This window comes from Sitophilus oryzae, unplaced genomic scaffold (genome assembly GCF_002938485.1).
Source record: "Sitophilus oryzae breed Bouriz unplaced genomic scaffold, Soryzae_2.0 scaffold_684_pilon_pilon, whole genome shotgun sequence".
In the NCBI taxonomy this organism is placed as follows: domain Eukaryota; kingdom Metazoa; phylum Arthropoda; class Insecta; order Coleoptera; family Curculionidae; genus Sitophilus; species Sitophilus oryzae.
The window spans coordinates 781,474-806,327 of record NW_022147289.1 but is presented as its reverse complement, the minus strand read 5'-3'; the positions used below and the strand labels follow the sequence as shown (position 1 = coordinate 806,327).

Below are 24,854 nucleotides of genomic sequence, written 5' to 3'. Positions count from 1 at the left end.
AATAAGAAGATGCGCAACCTTATGGACGATTTCGTGGCACAAAACCTGTCCGAGATGTAGCTGGCGATACCGTTGCCGCTAGTCAACATGTCCAAGATTTAGTTTAGCTCTGCGTCGCTGCTCGCTGATAGTCGTTTACAGCGCAGCGGGTAAAGAATACTGTACCATAGTTCTGCTTTCAGTTGACAGAGTGGGTGGTTGCCGGAGACAGGTTGCCAGAACTACAGATTAATCCGTAGATATACGGATTTTCGGTACATTACGTTAATAATACGGATTTTCTATCATTAAATAATTAAATAATTTAATATAATATTATATTATGATTAAACGAAGAACGGCGTCAGAGTTGGCTTGAAAATGAAGATCGCTGTTATTTCGTATGTAAAATATTATGATAAATGTCAATAGTCGTCTTTCCAAGCCAACTAAACGACTTTTTTCGATCATACGAAATATTCAGTACCTATAAAAAAGCCAAATCAGTCTTGTCACGAATTTACCTATTAGGTTGCGTATCTTACCAATTCTTTCAATCAACGTTACTACATTGATTTTTTCCTTGTAGTCTCGCATTAATTATCAGATTGCAAAATAAAAACACACAGACTAAAAGTTAGTCTGTGATAAAACTTAATATACAACAATATTAATTTTTCAAGTCAATGTCAGATTAATATGCTTTTAATAACAAAGACCTATTTTTAATTGTTTTTTCAAATCTTATCTTAATATTAATTCTAAACACACAAATATATAGTCCTGCTGTCAAGAAAATCCCCTGATAATATTTATTCTTCTATCTTGAATATCAAAGTGCTTGCAAAACAATACACTACAACATTTGCTGTTGAAACAAAAAAAATATAACGTACGATCGAAAAAATACGGCGTCAAATTTTTGTTGTTCATATTTTAAATTGTCATATTCAAGGGATTGTTCTTAAAATCAATGTCAAATTCATAGTATATAAAAAAACTAAAAGTAAAAAAATAAATAAGTATATAAAAGCAATATACAGAATAAGTCTTAAATAAGAGCAAATATTCTCTAATCTTGATAAAAGAAAAACATTTTCTCTTTATCATTTTTCAAATAAGTTCACAATAACCCAGTTATTTTACTTTGATTTGAAAATTAAAAAAAATAATGATTTTTTGCTTAATGTTTTGGATCTTTTCTGGGTTATCTCTCTTGTAAATTTAATCTACTACTATGTTGCTATAGTATCAAGATATTATGTTTTTTAACTTAAAATTAAAAAAATACAAAAAACTTTTTCAAAAAATTCCAAAATTTCAAATTTTTTTCGCGGAAAAAACTCGTAGACGTGTTTCTGGGGTCGAAATATACCAGCCCTAAAATATGTTCATTGATTTAAGACTTACTGTGTATAATTATTATTAGTCTTTATTAATAATCAATCATAATTTAATACTCTTTTTAATTTAATTTATAATTCACCTTGCAACTACGTACACTTCTTCCTGTACCTTGTTTGCTAAATATAGAATGACAAGGTAAGACTAAATTAAAACCAATAAAATTAAATATAACACCAGGAAGATTTAATAATTAAGCTATATAAATAAAAATAAAATGATGTTTCCTAAAGGCACTAGGTTTTCTCGTTTTACATCAAACAAATACCTGTACCTAGGTACTTATCTGGAAACAGGATAATTTAATAATAAATATTAAAGTGGCAATCATTTCATGCAGATATCCCGTATAATCTAAAAAACAGCGTCCAGTTGACTGGGAAATGACACTTGACTCTATATAGTTTATTTAAAATTGTACCTATATTTTAAACAATAATACTAACTTAATCAAAAAAAATGTGCCTACATTAATAAATATCATATCAACAATTATTTACATTTATTGTGTGTTCTTTGTCAACAAAAACATGTATTGTTATTTAGATGTCATTTTGTTCATTGGTACTTTCTAAGTTTGTCTATCTCTATGAGACTTTTAATCAAAAAGAGGATGTATATAAATCAACTTCTATACAATATAATAAGTTAGAATGTGGCTTATTAGTCATACTTATAAACTAAAATTCAAAATAACAACATAAGTATCAAAACTGTACAAAACATTCCTGTCTTTTAAGATTAGCAAGTGAATAAAATTTAGTGATTTTCCATGTAACAAAAGATTTATTGTGTAAATGAAAATGTATTTATAGATACATTTAATGGGAAGTTTACTTATTGAGAAACAACCAATGCAATAACTATGTACATTTCAGAACTTACCTCTTTCTTTAATTAAAGGAACGAGATGATCGAGTTGATATTCTTTTAACCAATTCTCCAAATCGCTCTCGAATGTCGACTGAAAGTCTTCCAACAAAGAAATCCGATAACTTAAATATAACGTACAACTAAAAATTAGAAATAAAACGGCTACTAAGATCGGTTTGGCACTATTCTTCATAATACAGTTATCGCTTATTGTTTACATTTTTTAATTTATAATTACTTAATAAACAATTCTATCCTTGAATCGAGACAAGGAACTCGGAAAATAAACGTCAAAAACAGCTGTCTTTAGTAGTGATGTGCCGGATATGACCGAAACAGTGCCCTCTATTAAAAGATCAGCCTACGGGCGGACTTTTGTTTACTTCATCAGCTGTACATACTTAGATATTGGGTTAGATTCCGTTTCATATTTTGTCGGTTGATTTTTGGTTTTAACTCTTTGATTTTTGGTATTATTTATTATTGTAGTGCAAAAAACTAATTATTTTGGTGTTGAAGTGACATAAACTACTACCAGATATATGGTCACTCTCGGTTTCGCATAAAAAATAGAAATTTTAAAAATTACACGTTGTGTAAGTGATTTAACCTAAAAGTGCCCATACATTTTTTACTTATCGTGATTTTGTGTGTGTGTCTTTTAAGACTCTAACAATTCATCAATAAAGCTTAAGTGGAGTGTGTTTTTGGTGCTATGCCTCATCTTTGTTGTGTTCCTGGTGGAAAGGATAGTTACTAAGGATAGTTATTATACTAGGCAGCCTAAAGTGTCCGGAAGAGCAAGAAAAGTGGGTTGAGTTATAAATCAAGAGAATTTTATTGAAAATATCTTTAATAAATTTAAAAATAATATTCTCCCATGATGGTATTAATGAAAACTGGACAATTATGTTTATTTTATTCATATTGTGGAATCTCCACTCCAAGTGTTGCTGGTTCAGCTTCGATAGATTCAAACACGTAAGTAGGTATTATGATCTAGGGAAAAATAAAGAATATGTGTATTAGAGATCATGAAAAAGATTATTATTTTGAGTTCAAATTTTAAAAAGATTTTTGTAAAGACAAGACTGATACAGTTTAAAAGAAGAATGTGTTTTGTTTGATAATATATAATGTATGTTAAGCATAACATATATTTGTTCAGTAATTTTTAATGAATAGTATTGATTATTTATAATACCAAATTAATATCAAATATTTAAGTGATGGCTGAATACAATATGAATAAAATAACAATAAAATTGGTATATTTGCATAATACAAAATTAAGTTTTAAGAATAAAGGTGTTACTAAAAATACTAAGAAATTCATATTTCTTTGTTTTAATTGGTCTAATGTTATTTACATTTTACGAGAATTATACCGTATCATCGAAAAAAATCGGCGTCTAGTTGACTTGGAAATGAACATCAATGACATTCCCTAAATAACTGTACACATAAAATAATTAACTAGAATTTTACAATCTTGGAAAATTTGATATTCTTGAACCTTGATTCTAAATATTCAAAATTTTTTGATTTTTTTGGAATTTAGGTTCGGGAAAAACGCTGATTGATTTTTCATTTGGTTTTTCATTATTTTTATTTGGTTTAAAAAAAACGGTTCGGCTAACATTATAGCCTCCATCAGTGTTGTGTCATATGAAAAAAATAGTGTCGAATATAATCCAAAAAATTGCATATAAAATATTCACACCACGCACATAATGTTTACTGCGTACTCCATAGTCAATGTAGATAATTTTAGTGTTAAGAATAATAATTTTTAAAAAATATGTGGTCATCTTTTTCATAAGTTTATATTAGTTTATTAATTGCAGTAAACATTATGAGGTGTGAATTATATTGTATATGTAATTTTGGATTATATTCGACACGATTTTTTCTCATATGACACAACACTGTGAAGGCTATAGTTAGCCGAAACGTTTTTTTTAAACCAAATAAAAATAATGAAAACCCAAATGAAAACTTAATCAGCGTTTTTCCCGAACCTAAAAATCCCAAGAAAATCAAAAATTTTAGAATAATTTAACATATAAAATGCCAGCGATCTTCATTTCATAGCCATCGCTGACGCCTTTTTTAGATAATATTGTATTATTTGTAAATATAATTTTTCCAACATTGATACTTGCAAAATATACATATAAATTTTGTGAATGCAAATAATAATACATCACTATTAGTAGATATTAAATGTTTTTTGTTAAATTAGATCGATTTTCAAACCCCAAAATTTAAAAATATATTTACATTTTACCCATTATCTTATGTACCTATACATTATTTGTACATTGTAAAACATTTGCTGCATTTGTATGGTTCATAGTTTATTTGCCAAAGTATTTATTACTATAAATAGGTATATATGTTGTAGTTATTAACTGTATATTATGTATATTTCATTTAAACTATATCATTTTTAAACGGCTACTAAGATCGGTTTGGCACTATTCTTCATAATACAGTTATCGCTTATTGTTTACATTTTTTAATTTATAATTACTTAATAAACAATTCTATCCTTGAATCGAGACAAGGAACTCGGAAAATAAACGTCAAAAACAGCTGTCTTTAGTAGTGATGTGCCGGATATGACCGAAAGTTCAAAAGAACTATTATAAAAGTAGGCATGCTCATTTTGGATATGATAAAAATATATAGGCAACTTAAATTACACATACTACACAAAAATAAATAAATCAGTATTTATATATGATTTTCCAAATCCATTTCGTTATCAGTGCCATCTAGCGTGGAAAATAAAAACTACAAATTTAAAAATTGATTGGAATGGTCAAATTTTGAATCACAACAAATAAGATTTTCGTTTAATACTATTATTGCGATTTATTTTATTTAAAATTTAGATAATTCATAATGATCTCAAACGATCCAAAAATAATATACGAAAACGATCAAGACAATCCCTTCACAGCCTTTGTAACGATGGAATATCTGCTGGACAAATTGAAACTTTTAAATTACGAAACTGAATTTCTAAAAGATATCAAGTTAAAACCAATACATAAGTATATTTATTATTAAATTACGTGTAATAATACACTATATCCTTATTTATTTCATAGATATTATTTTGTTATAACGAAAAACAGTGGAGAACAATTTTATTTATTTGCATTATTGGCGGCATGGTTAATTCGAAAGTGCGGTAAGAATTTTGATCCTCCTCAGGAAGATGACGATCCTAACAACACTATTGAGAGAATAATAAACGAAGTTACAGAAGCAGTGAGTTTTAATAAACTTTTTTTGATGTTTCGACTGATATAATTGTTTTTAAGGGCATGAAAGTGGAATTTTCTACAAGTAAAATTAAACAAGGTGTTGGAGAACATGTAGTTAACATATTGGATTTTCTGGCTAATATTGCAATTAAAAAACAGAACTTAATACTGCAAATGTAAGTAAATAGCAATTAATTATGTATTTTTATTGGTTACAACGTACTGAGTTAAAGCTAAAAGATATTTAATATTTTTACAGTCTAAACTTTCTATATTAGAGGGACAGGATTTAACAAACTGTTCTATAGATTTGTCGTTCTTAAAATCTATACATTTTAATGTCCTATTTACGTTCTTTAAAATATCAGAAAAGAATATATGATACTGGTATCCTAGTTGCAAAATTATTGTTAATGCTGGTTGTGTTGGACTACCTCTTATCGTAAAGGATTCTGAATCCCAGTTTATATCTATTGTCGATCTTTCTAATTGTGACAATTTGTTCTTCAGATCTTGATTAATTTTTGATAATTTATCTAGATTATTTTTAATAGATTCCAATTCTTGTTCAATATCAACTGAAAAAGTAGAGTTTTATTAATATTTTTGCATTATAATAATTAAACATATTCTTACTTAAGATTTTAGTTTTTAGCTGATTCTGTACTTGTTCAAAATCATTTATGTAACTAATCTTTGCTCTATCTACATAGCGTAACTGTTCCGCAAAGTTAGAAACAGCTTTTATGGGATTTTGAAGTTCTTTTAAAGTGGTTTTCCAACATTCTATGTGACTGGGCAATATGGAACAAAAAGCCACAATATGCTTTTGAACAACTCTTTCTTTGTCCTCCATATTTAACGAGATAGGAACTAAAATATTTGGATATATTAAGAAAAATAAATATTTATACAGGGTGTTCCTTCATGACATGCTAATATTTAAGGGGGTGATTCTTGGACCTATGTTAAGAAAAAAAACTTCATATGAATGTATGTCCTAAACATCTTAACTTTTAAGATACAGGGTGGTAAAAGTTTCTAAAAAATAACTTTTTCTCATACCTAATAACTCTGAGATTATTATCGTTATCGTTATCTTGATGAAACTTGATATACGTTTTCTATGCATCAAGGCATCAAGTGGTCTTTTTTGATGTACAAAAATATTTATTTATTTCAACCAGATGTAAAGGCGCATTCTCACGACTCGTGTACTTGACAAACATTTGTAATTGGTATACAGGGTATACACGGTGCGTCGGGCATCTATACAGAAGTTATTTGTTATAGGAGCTATTCCGCACTCCCGCTAGACCCTGTAGGCTAATAAAAAATATTTGCCAAATACACGGGTCGTCAGAATGCGCCTTCAATTTGCTTCCAGCCGATGCAGAAACGATCTCCAACAACAGTCACTGCATCAGATTTTAAGCGATTTGACCCTGGAGTAAAATAACTTTTTTTTTTTAAGCAAAAACCATGAGTCGGTCGAAAAAAAAGACAAGAGATAAAAATTGTTTAGAAATGAATGAAGATTTTGAAAATAGTTTATTTTAAGAGAAGTCAGTGGCGTACCATCCTTTTCTTCAAAAAAATTTAAAGTATTCAATACATACAGGGTGTCCCACTTAAGCTGGATACAATTCAATATCTTGGTTGTTTGTTGAACGATCTTTTTCATTATTGGCAGGAGGCTGTATGGCTATAAGACGTACATTTTGCCCAGGGTAAGAAATGCGATACCTCATAGACGTACGTTTTAATGGGGTTTCATATTTTTCGAGCCAAGAGTAAACTACCCTTAGGACAGTATTTATTTCAAATCTCATAAATTATATTGAATCCTCCTTACCAAAGATACTTGAGTTCTAATTTTTATAAATATTGATACAGGGTGTGTCATTAAAATAAGACATTTTTATTTTTATTATTATATTTTTTAAGTACTTACGACGCCACTGGATAAACAACTGGTTTATTATCAATAACCAATTATATCCAATTATCAATTAATAATCGATTTAAGTTTTCAGATAGCTTCCATAATAATTATGATACGATACAAAAAAACTAAATATTTTCAATTTATTTTGTTTACTTTAAAAAATTGTTTTATAAGTTTGCTATTTGGATTTTTTAAAATATTCCTCAATAAAACGAATAAAAATCATATTCAGATTCCATTGAAAACTGAGGTTTTAAATTATTTTGTAACTCATTTTATTCATTATTTGTATTAGTGAACTTAAAAAACAATTTTTTAAAGTAAACAAAATAAATTGAAAATATTTAGTTTTTTTATATCGTATTTTAATTATTATATGGAAGCTATCTGAAAACTTAAATCGATTATTAATTCATAATTGGTTATTGATAATAAACCAGTTGTTTATCCAGTGGCGTCGTAAGTACTTAAAAAATAATAAAAATAAAAATGTCTTATTTTAATAACACACCCTGTATCAATATTTATCAAAATTAGAACTTAAGTATCTTGGGTAAGGAGGATTCAATACAATTTATCAGATTTGAAATAAATACTGTCCTGCTAAGGGTAGTTTACTCTTGACTCGAAAAATATCAAACCCCATTAAAACGTACGTCTATGAGGTATCGCATTTCTTACCCTGGGCAAAATGTACGTCTTATAGCCATATAGCCTCCTGCCAAAAATGAAAAAGATCGCTCAACAAACAACCAAGATATATTGGCTTGTATCCATCTTAAGTGGGACACCCTGTATAAAACTTACTATGATAAAATCCCTAGGTGGTACATAAAAAAAAGACAATTATGATCCATAGAAGACGTATGTCAATAAGATTCATTAAATATATTGCTATAATAATATGAGAGTTACTATGAAACAGTTATTTTTAGAGAAAAATCGTGTATTTCAAAAGTTAAGATCATTACAACATACATTACTCATAAGAAGTTTTTTTTGAATAGATCTAAGATTCATCCTATTAAATATTAGCATGTCATTAATGAACATCCTGTATATTTTACAGGCCTAAGCCTCCAGAAGAAAAAGAACAAGAAACTGAAATGATTGATGATGAGTCTGAATTGAATTTGGATCGTGTTGAAGAGGAAATGATTGCGGCATATTCAGATGATTCCGATGAAGAAAATCTCTTCAGGCTGGATAATATCAAACCAGTAAGTGTTTTTATCTTCTTAACACTTTTAACTGTGCTTTACCAAATTTTCTAGGCAAAATCTGAACTGCAACAAATTGATTTAAAAGGCAACGTTGACGAGGAAAGCTGGAAATTGGAAGTGGAAAGGGTACTTCCCATGTTAAAAGTAACAATTAAAAATGAAAACAGGGATTGGAGGTATAGTGAAATCAATAAAAGTTGCATGCACTTTATCAAAGAGTCAAAGTTCATCAAAAATTATTAGAATTTGTTTTTGTAGTATGTAGTATCATAAACAAAGTAATAATGTAAAATAAAAAAAATATTGTATATTTATTGTGTCTAAAACTGAGTGAAAACTGGTGGCAAAATTACGAATTATGAAAAAAAGTACCCTTGGCACAATAATTCGTCAGATTCGCGTGTTAATGATTTTTTTTCCTAAATAGGTAATTATGTAAACTTTTCTTTTCAGGTCACATTTAGAGCAGATGAAAAACTATGAAAATCAAATCAACGAATCATTACCACCGACCAAAAATCACTTAGAAAAGTTATATAAAGAAGTGACATCGACTTTAGAAAAAATTGGAAACCGTGAAAAATACCTGAACAGAGAACTAGATAATGTTCTCGACACTTACAGGTATTTATTTATTAAATAGAGGAATAATATTCTAATAACTTTAACCTCTCTAGAACCTTACAAGATCAACTATCGAAAATCAAAGACAAATATAAAAATATTAGCACTGGGGTGGCAGAAAGAAATCGTGAACTTAATAAATTAAACGACAGAGTTGAATCAATTAAACAACAAATGGAAACACGTGGAAATTCTATGACAGATGGAAGTAAGAATAAATAAAGTGGAATTTATAATATAATGAACAAATAAGACTAGAAATAGTAGCACTTCAAACATTAAGTATGTTAATATAAAAAAATTACTTTTCTAGCTCCTTTGGTCAACATTAAGAAATCTGTTTCGAAAATAAAGCAAGAGATTGTTGATATGGATGTACGAATTGGAGTTCTCGAGTGCCTTCTATTACAAACTAAAATAAGGGAAGAAAAGCAAATTGAAACTGACTTTGGACAATCAATTTCAGTTTTTTAAATGAAATATTGTATAATATAGTTTAATTGGTCACTATGTATACTTTGAGGTTTTAATACATGCTTGTAAACTAAAATAAATAATAAATACCTATTCCTATTCTTAAAACAGCCAAAAATTATAAAAAAAATTACCAAAAATACAATCAAAAACATTGAAAACTAACCTAACTTTTTTTAACGACATCAGACGACATGAAGTTAGTACGAGTTAAGTCGTAGGCATTTTCAATTAAAATATATATGATGCCAATGTGTCTAATTTGTAATAAATGTAATATAAGTTTGTTTAATAATGTTATTATAGGTATATGTTACATCTTTTAATCTGTATATTTGAATTTATTTCTAAAAATGTTCTAACATAAATTATTTATAAACATTTATTAATTTTAATTTGAACTACTACCAAGGTCGCTATCGACCGACGTCAGCGAATTTCTGGGAAATGTTTGGAAGACACGTCAAATGTCAACGTCATTTGTTTATACGATTTGTCATCTTGCTGCTGTTTGAGATTATAATTTAACATTTTCTTTGCAAAAACAACTTCTCTACTTTAAGAAAAATGTCGGGTTTTGGCGACAATTTCGATCAAGGAGACGTAGACCCCGCGGCGGAATTTTTAGCCAGGGAACAAGACGAATTGGCCGGTTTGGAAGATGAAGTTAAACCTGCAGCAGTTGTTTCGTCCACCCTTGCGAACGGAGGTAAATTTCAGGGGGCGTAGGCTGCCTCTGTTGCACGATATTATATTTCTTATGATTATGTGTCACATAGATTACGTCCTGCATTTTGGAACTATTTGTTACTCCTTGTTTTTTGTGTTTATTTTAATATGCCCAGTTCGTGAGACTTATAGGCTTATTTTAATCCCATCCCATTTTATTTTTTTGCTTATTGTTTTTTCTTTGCTTTACATGTGAAGACGACCCAAGCAACTCAGCTGGAAGTTTCGAAATGGTTGAGAATTTCGATCAGGAAATAAAGAAGGAACAGGATATCGACTTTGATAAGAAAGAGACATATAATGGTAAGTAACACAGAACACACATTATAGTTTTTGCTCTGCTCTGTTAGATATATTCTTGTCTTATAGATATTATTTTATATTTATTTTTTGTACATTATATTATATTCAACTGCACATTAATACATTTTTTCTTAAACTATAGTCTCTCTGTCTAGTGAAAGAATATATGGTTTCAACAGATGAAAAAAATTACAGATAAATTAATGATTGTACTTTTAAATTAAAATGACGGACAGCTATCCCTACCATCCATATATTTTTTTATTTGACAGGCAGTACCTAGGAATTTTTATTGTAAATAAATACTGCAGTGAATATTTTAATAATTAGTCTGTTTAGCTGCTTTTCTTGAAGGTCTAGGTGGTTTACGTCTACTTCAAACTCAATTATTTAAAGATTTATAGAACTTTTTAAGAACTTTAAAATTACGTAGAGTACTTGAAGGAAAGCAGTTTTAAAGAAATAGTAGATACTGTTGTATTTAATAAATGTGGTAGTTTGATGCATTATTAGCATGATATAGTGTATTGCATTTTTACTGGTGTACTTATCTGTTTCTATTTTATTAGATGTATTTGGTGTAGACAGTGTACAAGAGTACCAAGATTTTGGTAAGCTTTGTGTTTTGTGCTGTTTTTTTTAGATACTTATGAATAATTTTAACAATTTTTTACTTCCGAAGACTTTTTTATTTAATATTTTACTTGCAGTGAATTTATTTGAAAGTAATGTGAAACTTTGTGAAAGGTTTATGATTGTATATATTTTTTTCGGAATATTACCACTATATTAAACAAAATCTAATAAAAAGTTGCTCAAGTGCTCTTTGCTTAAATACAAAATTTTTAAATCTACAAGAGAACACCTAAACTTAACATTCTGTGTGATAATATCTCCCCTAAAATATACCCTATAATCGAAAAAAAAAGTTGGCTTGAAAATGTACTATCTAATTTTAATATAAAATAACAGCGATCTTCATTTCCAAGCCCACTGTAACGTTTTTTTTTTATTATACCAATGAGTAACACTATACCACAAAGTTGATAAGCATTTAAAGAATTCATATTAATATACGATATTTTATAATATTGTCATTTTTGTTGGTTTTGTTGTCCATGGATTTCAAATTCAATAGTTTTTTTATCTTCAACAGATATTTTCATTTATAAGTAAGCTAGTAATAGCAAATTTATTTAGTTTCCAATATTAAGCATCAGTTAAATTACAATTTGTACTAATAACACTATTTAAAATAATAAACTGTAGTGTGTAAATAAATATTTTTAGTAATGATTAATGGGTAAATACTTATAATAGTGATTTATGTCTATTAATGGTTTTGTATGTATCTTAGTTTGTTGAAATTATTACTAACTTTAGGTAATAATTTTAGGTAGTGGAATATCACCACCAGTGTCACTTCACCAGCCTAGAGAGGAACCTGAAACTATCAAAAAATGGCGTGAAGAACAGGTTAAAAGATTAGAAGAAAAAGGTAATTTATTGACCATTTTTTTGTTTGTTTTGTATATGACTTTGGTATCTAGTGTAACAAAGTGTTTAAAATTTAATAATTGTTTTTTGAAATTGTAATGCTTACTATTTGCTTTTACTTACTCAACTTGAAACGCTTGAAACCTTTCACAGCTTTTTAATATTGTCAAAGAATATAGGATTATATTGTTATGATATACCCGATACCGGGTGCGTCTCATAAGCGGTTCACCCCTATAACTTTTTTATTTTTTAGATAAAAAAACGAGATTTGGTATATTAGTATATGACATAAATTTGGATTGATTGACGTATTCAATTGTTTTCGGTCACTTCCTGTTTCACCGGAAATGAGTACAACTTTTGATTTTTAAATGGCACCATCGGTATTTTTTTACTTTAATAGAAAATAAAACTCTGAATTTATTCAATAGAAAATAAAACTCCCATAAGGTTTATTTAAGATTATAACTTGCGGTTTGTAACGAAAATTTGACTCAAAATACGAAATGTGTGGTATCAAATTATTCGTAAAAGAATGCCTTTTCCAAATAATATACTAATGAGCCACCCTCATTCCATTTGAAAAAATTGAGATATGATTAAAAATACGATTTGAGCATTTTTTAACTGGGCAGGACAAGACACTAAAAACATTATACGATAAATCTATTTTTCCAAGGGGTCTTGATTAAGAATTAGTGTTTTTAACATAGCCTTGGCACTCTAAATTCAATTTTAAAATACAAATTTTTAATAAGCGAGAATGTCAAAAATTGACATATGATATGTCATTCTATTCAGAATGTCATTTTCTATCGAATAAAGTATTGTTACGGATTCCGTGGGTCCACTAATTTAAACTCACGATAAAATACTTAACGAATTTATTTTCTCACTTTATACACAATTACTAACTTATAACACACAACAAACTAACTATTTATAAGATTCCTTCACCAAATTGTCCGATTTTCAATTTCCACGCGGTATATTCAAATTTCAAAAAACTGTCTCAGTTGTCGATGGCTCCGGCTTATATACTCTATTGACTGCTTCTCGAAATTTCCCCAATTCTCGGAAAGCGTACTTCTTCATACCAGACAATTCTATTGTCTGATTCCCTTACTTCTCGACTTGACTAAAAGATGGCGCCTGAAAAAGTCTTTTAATTTCTGGCGGATGCGCCATTTTTCTTGACATTGCCCCCTTCTCAAATTTGATCGTCCCGATCAAGGTTTCCTGTCTGGTATCTCTTCAATCGATCCAGATGAACTACTTTCATCTTACTTCTAGGGCTGCGTTGAATCCGGTACACAACATCATTTATCCTCTTGATGACTGTATAAGGACCTTCCCATGCTGGAGTTAACTTTGGGGACCTTCCTTTCTTGCGCTGTGGGTTATACAACCATACCCTATCGTCCTGTTGAAATCCCGTAGAATTAGCTCTGAGGTCGTAATGAGCTTTCATCCGGTCACTGGCTAGCGCAATCTTACTTCTAACGGCCTTATGAATGTCCAATAATCTTTCCTTCCTAGCGATTCTTTCGAACGACAGTCCAACGCTATCCTGTTCCATTTCTTCCCCAGATCGAGTACTTGGTCTTTGTCTAGCTGCGCAAATCTTACAACGTTGACACCATTTCTTAACATCTTCGCAATAATCCACCCAGTAAAAACGGTCTCTCAGCTTACTCAAGGTCTTGTTTACTCCAAGATGGGCTCCAGTTTTACCACCGTGAATTTCTTCCAATACCTGGGTGACTTTCTTCCTTGGTACCAGTAACTGAGTTGTTACTGTCCTGCCATCCGCACTTTCCCACGTGCGCTTTATCAATCCATTCTCAATCACCAGTGAATTCCACTGAGCCCAGAGAGCTTTGAAAACGAGCCCTCTGTCCGCAATATCCTGCCACGGTGGTCTCTCGCCGTTACCTTCCTTGAGCCGTAGTATTGCTCCGATGTCTGGATCTTCCATTTGATCTTTCCTCAACTGTATCGTCGTCCATTGTTCGTCAGTTCTCAGTTTAAAATTCCTTACTCTGATAGTGCTTTCGCGATGTTTCATTTTCTTGCCCAAAGTAGCTCGTCGTCGATCTGGCTCGTTGTCGATAATTTGTACCCGTCCTACACGGCACCAGCGGTTTTCTCTAGTTTCCCGAACACAGTCTTCTTGGTATCACCAGGTATCATCACAATTTTCGATGATCTTTCTTCCATATTTCCTGGTCTCTTCTCTTTAGATACAGAAAATTCCTCATTTCCGATTTTCAGGATGTTTCTATGGCGATCAAACGAAAAACCATGTTGACTGATCACATCCATACCCATGATAAAATCATCTTCAATGTCAGCCACCAAAACGCTATGCCAAAACTTCAAATTCCCTAACTCCAATTCCATGAAAGCCTCTCCCCGTACAACGGCCATTTCCCCCGTAACTGTACGTAAAATACACTCTTCTTCTAAGAGGCATCATCTTCAATCCTTGTACCGAGTTAGTCCGCACCAACGATACCATAGCGCCTGTGTCCACAGTCATTCGAATTCTTCTACCATTGACCTTCCCGTTGATCACCAAACTGTCAGCGGTTTTTCCTAGACTCCTAACGGAAAACATCCTAAGGGCTCTGTTTTCTTCAGCCAATACTCGCTCATTAGTGTTGATTTCCTGGTGCCTATGTTCTCTCGATGGTAAACGGAATCGCATTTGGACGCGGCAATCCCGTTTGATGTGGCCATTCCTGCCACATCTATAGCAACTTATGTCCTGGGATCTTCCGATGTGCCGATGTTCTCTGGATGGTGAATGGAATCGCATTTGGATGCGACAATCCCGTTTTATGTGGCCATTCCTGCCACATCTATAGCAACTTACGTCCTGGGATCTTCCAATGTGCCGATGTTCTCTGGATGGTGAATGGAATCGCATTTGGATGCGACAATCTCGTTTGATGTGGCCATTCCTGCCGCATCCATAGCACCTCATATCCTGGAATCTTCTTTGATTCTCTGTCTGGGTGTTGTTGACTCCCTTGTTTATTAGTAGCTCACATAGTTTGTCGACTTTCTTACACATCTCCTCCAAACGTATGTGAGAACTTATTGGCTGTTCCTCAACCGTTACCGAGCCTATCTTCTGTTTAGGAATGGCGCTAAATGCAGCTTCTATTTCCAGCGCCCTGACGAGTACTTCGCTGCTGGTAGAAAATCGCGATATTTGCAGCGCCCTCTGTAATTCATTGTCCCTCAGTCCGCTGATAAAGCACTGAGCAGCCAGTTCTTCCCTAAATCCTTCCGGTGCTTCTGGATACGCTAGGTGTACCAGGCGACGTAAGTCTGCTTCGAATTCCTGCAGACTCTCTCCGGACCTCTGCAGGCGTGTCTTGATCTGTGCCTGGTAAAGTTGACGTCGATGTTGATCGCCATATCTTCTGTCCAATGCAGCAACCAAGGTTTCGTATTCCTGCTGTTGGGCTGCAGGAATAGTTTGCAGCAGTTCCAGGGCAGGGCCGCGCAGCGCGATGACAAGTGCCGCTGCTTTCTCCTGGTCAGTCCATCCGTTGGCAGCGGCGGCTGCCTCAAACTGACGGTGGTACATTGTCCATGTCGTTTGTCCATCGTAGGTCGGGGCCTTAAGGTTCGCTGTTCCAAAGACGCCAGGTGTCCTTGCATGTGCCTTGGTCTTCTGTATGTCCATCTCTAATTTTTCCATTTTCTGTTGAAGGCGCTCCTCCAGATCTTCTACGACTTCTTGGAAGTGGGCCTCTTGTCTTCGTTCCGAATTTTCGAGACTTTTCTGCATGCGGTCTTGATCTTCAATTTTTGTCCTTCTGGCGACGTACTTCTAAATCTTCAACAATTTTCTCCAACCGTTCTTGTCTAATTTCTTGATTTTCTAGAATTTTCTGAACACGGTCCTGTTCTTCTTGTCTTTCTCTATGACGTCGCTCCTCCAAACGAATTTCCAAATTTCCTATTATTTTCTCAAGCCGGTCCTGTTCTTCTTGTTTTTCTTTCTTTTGACGCGCTTCTAAACCTTCTAACATTTTTTCTTGATTTTCCCTAAGTATTTTCTGTAGGCGGTCTTGTTCCTCTTCTTTCTCTTTTTCTAGTCGGGCTCGCTCTTCTTCTCGTTCTTTACGTAGTCTTTCTTGTTCTTCTGCCTTCTCTCTTCTCATATTCTCCATAAAATCGCCCAATAATTTGCTTACTTCCTCCATTTTCTTCGCTTGCTCCCTTGTACCAACCATAAAAATACTCCAATTCGGTCTAAAAATCTTCCAATCCACTTAATTTCTTCTTAAAATCCTCTTGAATCGCACTTCCGACACCAATTGTTACGGATTCCGTGGGTCCACTAATTTAAACTCACGATAAAATACTTAACGAATTTATTTTCTCACTTTATACACAATTACTAACTTATAACACACAACAAACTAACTATTTATAAGATTCCTTCACCAAATTGTCCGATTTTCAATTTCCACGCGGTATATTCAAATTTCAAAACTGTCTCAGTTGTCGATGGCTCCGGCTTATATACTCTATTGACTGCTTCTCGAAATTTCCCCAATTCTCGGAAAGCGTACTTCTTCATACCAGACAATTCTATTGTCTGATTCCCTTACTTCTCGACTTGACTAAAAGATGGCGCCTGAAAAAGTCTTTTAATTTCTGGCGGATACGTTGCGGTTGTGCAGGCAACCAGTAATACATTTTTAATTTCTGGCGGATGCGCCATTTTTCTTGACAGTATAAAAATACCGAGGGTGCCGTTTAAAAATGGGCAAAAAACAGTTGTAATCATTTCCGGGAAAACAGAAAGTGACCAAAAACAATTGAATACGTCAACCAATCCTAATTTATGTCATATACTAACATACCAAATCGGGTTTTTTTTTATCTGAAAAAATAAAAAAGTTATAGGGGTGAGCCACTTTTGAGACGCACCCGGTCTAACAGTTTTAAATGGTCAAATTATTTGTTCTATTTGATTTATTGTACGTATGTATTCATATTATTTTTAGATAGAGAAGAAGAGAAGAAAAAAGAAGAACTGAGAGAGATAGCTAAGAAAGAACTGGAGGATTGGTACAAGAATCACGAGGAAATAATTGCAAAAACTAAAGCAGCCAATAGGTAAGTGTGTATTTATGAACATAACACTTTTTATATGCCTTTTTTAAAAAATATCTTTGAAGGGTTAATATTATCATCTTAACCATTTATGTATTATTTTGTGTAGTAGTGATTTAATAACTCTTAATTTAATTAGTTTATTTTAATTACTTTTTTATATGAACTAACTAATTATTCTGTAAATCATCAACGTATTTAATATACTAACAACTATATTTTTGTTTTTCTAACCAACTTAACAGGGACGCAGCAAAGTAAGTGGATTTTGAATATTTATTGGGTTGATGTATTGTTAATGTTTCTATAAAGTTATGGTACCATCAAAATTAAAATAATGAAAATATCATTTTTATTGTGAGTGTTGTTTTACCATGATAGTCGGAACACAGCCGCTGACATTCAGCGTAGAATTTCGCTGACCAGCAGCTTACGATATTCCCTAAACGGCACAAAGCAGCAGAAAGAACAAGAAACAGTAGCTGTCTCATGCGCTCTCTGTCTACTATAAAAATTTGAGAGAAATATAAATAAATCGTCTTCGTCAAATCGGCCTATAATCGATCTTTAGTCTTTAGAATAAAAATTATTTTGAAAAAAGAATTATTATTACTGGCTGATCATTTAATAATTGAAAATATATTATTTGACAATGCAGTATTAAGCATTAAATTTCTAAGAAATAACTGTTTATAAAAATAATTTTACCTATACACCTAAACAAAACAACTTAAAATAACAGGAACTGGCAGTTCGACCAAGTCACCTTTTACGCATTTTTTTTTTCGATGGCCTGGTAGAAATAAAATTACTGAAGGTGTAAATATCCTACAATAAAAAAACGACGTCAGGGTTGATGTGGAGGTGAAGAGAGCTGTTACTTTATATGTAAACTTATATAGGGAATATTATCGATCGTTATTTATAAGCCAACTAGGCGCATTTTTTTCGATCAGATGGTATTATGATTACAATCAAAAGTTATTTATGCTGATTTAGATTTTTTCAGAAAGGAGTATTTTTTCTTAATTTCATTGTATTTAGAAAATTCGACATGAGATGGAAATCAAGTTGAATTTTCTTTATTTCTTTAACTTTTTCGATCTTTATTTACAAGTCTTTTTCGAACGTTTTAGATTAACCTACCGCTTTGTAACTTTTTTTGGCAACAAAAATCTCCTATTTTTTAAAGATTCGATTAACTACGATTGACTACAAACCTCAACAAACCATAAAAAGTAAACAATAAACTGAGAAAATTAAAGTTATTTTACATTAGTTGACCACAGATAAGGAAATAGATTAAGGCTGACTTGTCTCAGCCTAAATATTTACCGCTGAGAATTTTGCACAGCGGCTGACTGTTGCTGTTCGTGAGAATAGACCGTTTAGGGAAATTGCTTACTCAGCCACTCAGCCGCTGACCGTCCCTGAACGCGCCCATTATATTTATGTTCCTTGAAACTACTGAAATAGATTTTTCTAGAAAGTAGTGATTGTATAGATCTGTCCAGCCAGAGAGTGAAGGATTTGATAGAAATGAGAAAATTTGGCAGGAAAATAAATAATTTTGGATTAACGTGGCAGTCAACAACTGTCACTTTCATATATATTCTTTTGTTTGACAGATTATACCAACTTATAAAGAACTTAGATGTATACCGTGTACGTCGCAAAAGTTGCTCACCCCTATAACTTTTTTTTCAGATAAAAAAAACGAAATTTGGTATGTTAGTATATGACATAAATTAGGATTGATTGACGTATTCAGTTGTTTTTAGTCACTTCCTGTTTCACCGGAAATTACTGCAACTTTTCATTTTTAAATGGCACTTTCAGTATATTTCTACTTTATTCGATAGAAAATTACACTCTGAATAGAGTGACATATTATCATATGTCAACTTTTGACATATTCGCATCTGGTCTATTTGAAATTGTGGTACCAAATTATTCGTAAAAAAATGATTTTTCCAAATTTGCTAATGAGCCACTCTTGTTTCGTTTGAAAAAATTGAGATTGATTAAAAATACGATTTGCGCGTTTCTAAACTGGCCAGGACAAAACACGAAACACATTATAGACGATCAAAATTATTTTTCCACGGCTCCTTGATTAAAAATTAGTGTTTGTAACATAGCCATGGCACTCTAGATTGAAATTTAAAATACGATTTGTTTTTAAGCGAAAAAGTCGTTTTTATTGTCGTTATTACTTCATTTCCAAGCCAACTCTGACGGCGTTCTTTGTTTAATCATTTAACATTATATTAAACTGTTTAATGATAGAAAATCCGTATTATTAACGTACTGTACCCAAAATCCGTAAATCTACCAAGCTATTTAAATTGTAGGCAAAATGTATTTTCTGTCAGTTTTTTACACGTCCTAAAACGAATAATTTATATCAAACAAAAATTTACAAAAAACAATAATTTATATCAACAAATATTTCACCTCTTTTTTTCACATATGAGCCATTGAAAACCAGAGTGGTCTAAGTAAAAAATGTAGTTTTGAGATATATGGCTTCAAAGTTAACGACTTACTGTAAAATACATAAGATATTAACATTGTAACTTTGGTATTGTAACAAAATGGGACCAAACCAAAAAAAATGTTTGCATAAAAGTACACACACCGGAAAAGTCTAGGGATATTACAATTTTATCCAGCCATCATCAGTAATTTTATTATTTGCATTTCTGATATAATAAAATTAAAATAAACAAATAGTTTACAGGACGTATTGGAAATAAAAATGCGAAATTTACTGAATTTTTCAAATTTACCTTGATTTTTATTGAACTCAAAAAAAAATACACATTTTTTTTTATTCTAAACTGTGAATTAAAAAAAAGAAGATAAAACCATTTTTACTTAATAAAGGCCTCCTCTACTGTTCATTACAGTCCTACATCGTCTCTCCATGCTTCTGATCAGGTTGTCGATCTCTTCTTGAGGTACAGCGTGCCACGCTGGATTCACGGCCCGAACCAGATCCCTACGAGTTTCACGAGGCATACCCATTCTCAAAATTCCTCTTTGGACCGCGTCCCATACGTGCTCGATGGGGTTGAGGTCAGGAGATTGTGCCGGCCAGGATAAGATGCTTAATTGATGAGCATTGATAAACTCACTTACCACTCTGGCTGTATGAGGCTGTGCATTGTCATGCATGAGAATGAAGTTTCTCCCAAAATCATTGGCATATGGTAACACGACAGGCTCAAAAATTAAATCACGATATGTGATTCCTGTTAGAAACCTTTCAAGAAAAACGAGATCGGTTTTTCGGCCTAACTGGACTCCTCCCCAGACCATAACTGTTCCACCTTGATAAGGGTGCACTTCCTGAACATGATCCAACCGAATAAAATTTCCCGTTTCTCTTCATACCCTAAGCCTTCTCGAATCCGGATGAATTCCAAAGCGTGACTCATCTGTGAAGAGAACATTGGCCCATTGTTCATTCGACCTGAACAAATCTCGTACTTCTCGATTTCCTCTCGTTAAGGGTTGAGCTCTCCAGGGGCGTCTGCTTCTTAAGTTGACCTCTCTTAATCTATTGCGAACAGTGTCAGGACTAACGGTTACATTATCTGTTTCCTGGAGAACTAAACTAAGCTCTGGTGTTGTAAAAGTCGGTCGGCGTCGAGCATTTAATTGTAAAAAATGATCTTGCTGAGGGGTAGTAATGCAATGTCGCCCTGTGTGCGTTTCAGCAACATCACCACTTTCACGGTAGCGTGCACTTAATCGCGATATTACACTTTGCGTTGTATTTAATGCTCTAGCTACGTCGATTTGGCGCATTCCAGCTTCAAGCATACCCATGGCTCTTAGCATTTCGTCTCTGTTAAGATGTCTACGCTCCATAATGTCGTTTAATACTAAACGTTATTTGAATGAATTTTGGCCAGTTATCATAAAAACATAGCCAGTACAGGTTAAATTCAAACAATTGATGCTAGGTGCTTTTTATACATTTGACAAAAAATGCACAAACACTTCTGCAAATATTCCAAATTTAGAAATAACTAGTGTCTACTAGTCTTTCTACTTCGTTTCAATCGAAGTAGAAAGAATCGGCCGACAAATATATGTGGTTGTTTATTCAAAACATTTATTTTTAACTTTAATAAAATGATATCCCTAGATTTTTCCGGTGTGTGTAGATGGTATTTTTTGTCTGTTTATTTTGTATTTTTGAATTTTTTGACTTGGACCATTCTGGCTTTCAATTGATTGAGACTATTAGTGCATAATCTAAAATAAGTCTTCATCTAAATAAAAAAATATATTTAAAAAAACTGTATCTATGTCTTACAAATGTTAATAAGATAATATAATGGTTTAACATGTTAAGAAATATATCTGATAGTATCAGAATTTTCAAAAACACTCTAGTTAAGCTCTTCATAGGACAGATTAGTTTCTAAACGTACTGTGTCATATTTGTCCTGGTTTAGAAAGAGAAAAGGTATATTTATTGCTTCTACAGCTTTAGGTGCTAAAAAATTCTAATGTACTGGCAGTATAAACTGAGATAGTTCTTAGATATTTTACTTTTTTTGCATTACAGGCAACCAAAATTCATGAACGATAGGTACGATTGAATCTTGACTCTGTTTTTCAACTGCTCATATCATCTTGTAGTGTTTGCCTGGCTTTTTTTGGACACACTGTATATGATAACTCTTGGATTATTCTAGAAATGCGGAGAAACAGTTTGTAGCCGAAGACGACGAGATCCAACCTGGAACGGAGTGGGAAAGAATCGCCAAACTTTGCGATTTCAACCCGAAAGCTAAACCTGGCAGCAAAGACGTTTCGCGCATGCGTTCTCTCATTCTTCAGATGAAGCAGAATCCTGTCCAAATCAAAAACAAGGCTTAGAACAAGAATCGTACTAACATTAATAGATAAATTGGATTAAAGTAATTATTTATACAAATGGAAGATGTTATGAAAAAGGTTCAGAAGATAAGCCTATATCCATTTCTTTTTTAAAGTTTTTTTCTTATATTAACTAACCTGGATTTTATATTATATAGCTTAAGTTTATCACCTTTCTGTGTTATTTGGTTCTTTATATTACAGATGTACATTTTTTATTGGTTTATAAAGGACAAGAAGATTGTAACGTTTAAGATCCTTTTTTTATTGTTGTAGGAAACTAAAGAAAAATAAATTTAGGAATAATGTATTTAAAAATAGAAGTTATATTGATGAATAAAACTGAGAAAAAAATATTTTGTTGCATTATTTTACATTATTTTTCACTCATTTATTTTTATTGCAGATAGGTTATGATACTTTTAATGACGCCTCTAATTAAATGTGCAAAAAACAAGTGTTGTGTTATTTTCAAAAATAAAAACAAGATTTTATCAGAAAGTATAGATATGTGTTGGTATAAGGAGGTGCTTAATAAAACAACAAAGATTAAACTAAACTCTGTTTGCTTACAGTACAAAATATAGTTTGTTCTATTTTAAAAATAAAGTTTTTATAAAATACCAATAAACATCGATTTTTTTACATTTATCGTTGCCTTTGACAAAATGGCGAAGGAATTAACTTATTTCTGATCCTGAATTACAATGGGTTGCAAAGTCATGTGTGGTGCAAACACTGCGGCGACTTTTTAAAAGGTTAAAAAAATTATGTAAAAAGGATGTTAAAAACTAAAAAGAAAACCGCAGCGTACGTCTGCTCTTCGTCTGGTGAACAATAGGTGTAGGTTCATGTAATTGTTTTTGCATGGACACCACTTAATTTAAGCAAAGATATGATATTTAAAAAATTAAGCAAATTACCACAGGCTAAAGATGTTCTGTAACGATATATCTGAAATTAAAACACCAAAATTTAATCAAAAACATGTACATTTATTAGTAATTAAATAGAGTGAAATTCCAGTTTGAAAATGAATAGGAAAAAGTAATTTAAAAAAATATACAATAAATTTATGTTATTTAACCGTAAAATAAATATCAGCAATTATAAATTACTAAACGTAATCGTTGTGTAAGTTTTATTAAAAAAGTTTCACTATAAAAGGTCGTAGAAAGTTAAGAAAAAAAAGGGCAAAAAGATTTCCAGAAAAGGGGAAACTCGCCAGTTCACACCAGCCTCCAACAGAGAATCTTCATGGAACCATTCAAAAAACCAAAAACTGCTCAAAAACTTCTGCTTAAAAAAATCGCGGCACCGTCGATTCCATATTCTCCATCCGCCAACTACAAGAAAAAGTAAAAGAGCAGCAGTCTAAACTTTATGTTGCATTCATCGACCTAAGAAAAGCCTCTACTCTGTGAACAGAGGTGCATTTTGGTCAATTATGAAAAAGTTTTGAGTACCCAACAACAAGTCAAGAGTGTCAATTAGTGAGCGATCCCTTCCTAACAAATACAGGAGTTAGGCAGGGATGTGTCTTAGCGCCTCTCCTATTCAACATATTCATGGCAGCGCTCTCCATTATAGTGGACAGCAAACTGCAGGAGAGAGGATTGGGCATCAGATACAGATACGACGGCGCTGAGCGGCGGTCTGTTCAACATGAAAAGAGCCAGGACAAAAACACGTACAGGGTGTCCCACTAAGAATAGCTCTCGGCTGTATCTCGGAAAGTATTAGCCGTAGGGCCTGCGGAAAAAAATATTTATAACTAACTAAAGAGGCTATGAGGAATTGCTGGAAATTATTTTTAAGTTTGTAGAACGGCCGCTAGGGGGCGCAACTGCAACAAAAAATAAGAAAATGGAGTTTTTACACAATTTTGTCTAGATAAGGTATACTATAAGTAATAGATTCATAATCTTCAGTGAATTTTCAATATTTTTTGTTAGAGCCATTTTCCCCTATCTACCAAAATAAAGTGGTGGGGGAAGGTTAGATCTGTTTTTATTTAAATATTAATAACTCCGGGCTGGATTATTGGAATCCAACAAGTGGGGGCTCGTTTAAAAGAACGTTTCTTACTCTATATATAAACAATAATAATAAGCGTTTGAACGTAGACGCTAGGGGGCGTTGTCTTACAATTTAACAAAAATAGCGTGTTTTTTCAAAAAAAAAAATAAATGCGATAGTATACGTAATTTTAGCTAATGGCAAAGAGTAATAAAAGCTTAACAAGTCAGCGAAAACCGCATCTTGATATCTTTTTTAAAATTATAATGAATACGAATATAAGCCCTTAATTACCTTATTTTGCTAACACGGTATTACTAGCCTTCTTGATTATGAACATTCTGACAAAAAATAAGATAGAAATTATTAGATTATTCTAAAATCGACAATATACCAGAATACCATAACACCAGATCTATTAATATCTTATAATTAAGATATCAATGACAGTTAATAAGA

General features: G+C 32.0%; 4 protein-coding genes across 10 annotated transcripts in view; 2 read left to right on the top strand and 2 right to left on the bottom strand.

Moving 5' to 3' along the window:
- Positions 1-2,522, bottom strand: part of LOC115888135 (apoptosis-resistant E3 ubiquitin protein ligase 1) — a 100,869-nt gene extending 98,347 nt beyond the window's left edge. For both annotated transcript variants that reach the window (XM_030907722.1, XM_030907724.1), the window contains exon 1: positions 2,269-2,522. In XM_030907722.1, the coding sequence (XP_030763582.1) occupies positions 2,269-2,449 (181 nt within the window). In that variant the 5' untranslated portion in view covers positions 2,450-2,522. The remainder of the gene's footprint in view (positions 1-2,268) is intronic.
- A 2,526-nt stretch (positions 2,523-5,048) lies between these two features.
- On the top strand, positions 5,049-9,896 carry LOC115888155 (intraflagellar transport protein 57 homolog). Its single transcript, XM_030907751.1, has 8 exons — positions 5,049-5,318; positions 5,376-5,538; positions 5,592-5,710; positions 8,552-8,702; positions 8,757-8,881; positions 9,159-9,329; positions 9,383-9,537; positions 9,643-9,896. The coding sequence occupies exons 1-8, from the start codon at positions 5,167-5,169 to the stop codon at positions 9,801-9,803; spliced, it is 1,197 nt and encodes a 398-aa protein (XP_030763611.1). The 5' UTR covers positions 5,049-5,166; the 3' UTR covers positions 9,804-9,896.
- LOC115888157 lies at positions 5,697-9,953 on the bottom strand. 3 transcript variants are annotated; one of them, XM_030907754.1, is made up of 4 exons: positions 9,894-9,943; positions 8,701-8,768; positions 6,171-6,407; positions 5,697-6,112 (listed from the first exon to the last, which is right to left on the bottom strand). In XM_030907754.1, the coding sequence occupies exons 3-4, from the start codon at positions 6,388-6,390 to the stop codon at positions 5,730-5,732; spliced, it is 603 nt and encodes a 200-aa protein (XP_030763614.1). In that variant the 5' UTR covers positions 6,391-6,407; positions 8,701-8,768; positions 9,894-9,943; the 3' UTR covers positions 5,697-5,729. The 3 variants fall into 3 exon arrangements, with proteins under 3 accessions (XP_030763614.1, XP_030763613.1, XP_030763612.1); XM_030907753.1 differs by lacking the exon at positions 8,701-8,768 and having other exon boundaries at positions 9,894-9,953; XM_030907752.1 differs by lacking the exons at positions 8,701-8,768; positions 9,894-9,943 and adding an exon at positions 9,635-9,740.
- Positions 9,954-10,056: 103 nt separating this feature from the next.
- On the top strand, positions 10,057-22,469 carry LOC115888142 (clathrin light chain). Of its 4 annotated transcripts, XM_030907734.1 has the most exons (7): positions 10,057-10,512; positions 10,731-10,835; positions 11,405-11,446; positions 12,232-12,333; positions 17,369-17,480; positions 17,723-17,734; positions 22,193-22,469. In XM_030907734.1, exons 1-7 carry the CDS (start codon positions 10,371-10,373, stop codon positions 22,374-22,376), a joined length of 699 nt encoding a protein of 232 aa, XP_030763594.1. In that variant the 5' UTR covers positions 10,057-10,370; the 3' UTR covers positions 22,377-22,469. The 4 variants fall into 4 exon arrangements, with proteins under 4 accessions (XP_030763594.1, XP_030763595.1, XP_030763596.1 ...); XM_030907735.1 differs by lacking the exon at positions 17,723-17,734 and having other exon boundaries at positions 10,064-10,512; XM_030907736.1 differs by lacking the exon at positions 11,405-11,446 and having other exon boundaries at positions 10,271-10,512.
- The last annotated feature ends 2,385 nt before the right edge of the window (positions 22,470-24,854 follow it).

Bases quoted from the DNA above. Each gene is read 5' to 3' on its own strand.
- LOC115888155 (XM_030907751.1), top strand. From the start codon at position 5,167: ATGATCTCAAACGATCCAAAAATAATATACGAAAACGATCAAGACAAT. The intron at 8,882-9,158 runs GTATAGTGAAAT...TTTTCTTTTCAG, and splicing joins AATGAAAACAGGGATTGGAG to GTCACATTTAGAGCAGATGA. The intron at 9,538-9,642 runs GTAAGAATAAAT...TTACTTTTCTAG, and splicing joins AAATTCTATGACAGATGGAA to CTCCTTTGGTCAACATTAAG.
- LOC115888157 (XM_030907753.1), bottom strand. From the start codon at position 6,390: ATGGAGGACAAAGAAAGAGTTGTTCAAAAGCATATTGTGGCTTTTTGT. The intron at 6,113-6,170 runs GTAAGAATATGT...CTACTTTTTCAG, and splicing joins GCTAAAAACTAAAATCTTAA to TTGATATTGAACAAGAATTG.
- LOC115888142 (XM_030907734.1), top strand. From the start codon at position 10,371: ATGTCGGGTTTTGGCGACAATTTCGATCAAGGAGACGTAGACCCCGCG. The intron at 11,447-12,231 runs GTAAGCTTTGTG...TAATAATTTTAG, and splicing joins ACAAGAGTACCAAGATTTTG to GTAGTGGAATATCACCACCA. The intron at 12,334-17,368 runs GTAATTTATTGA...TATTATTTTTAG, and splicing joins TAAAAGATTAGAAGAAAAAG to ATAGAGAAGAAGAGAAGAAA.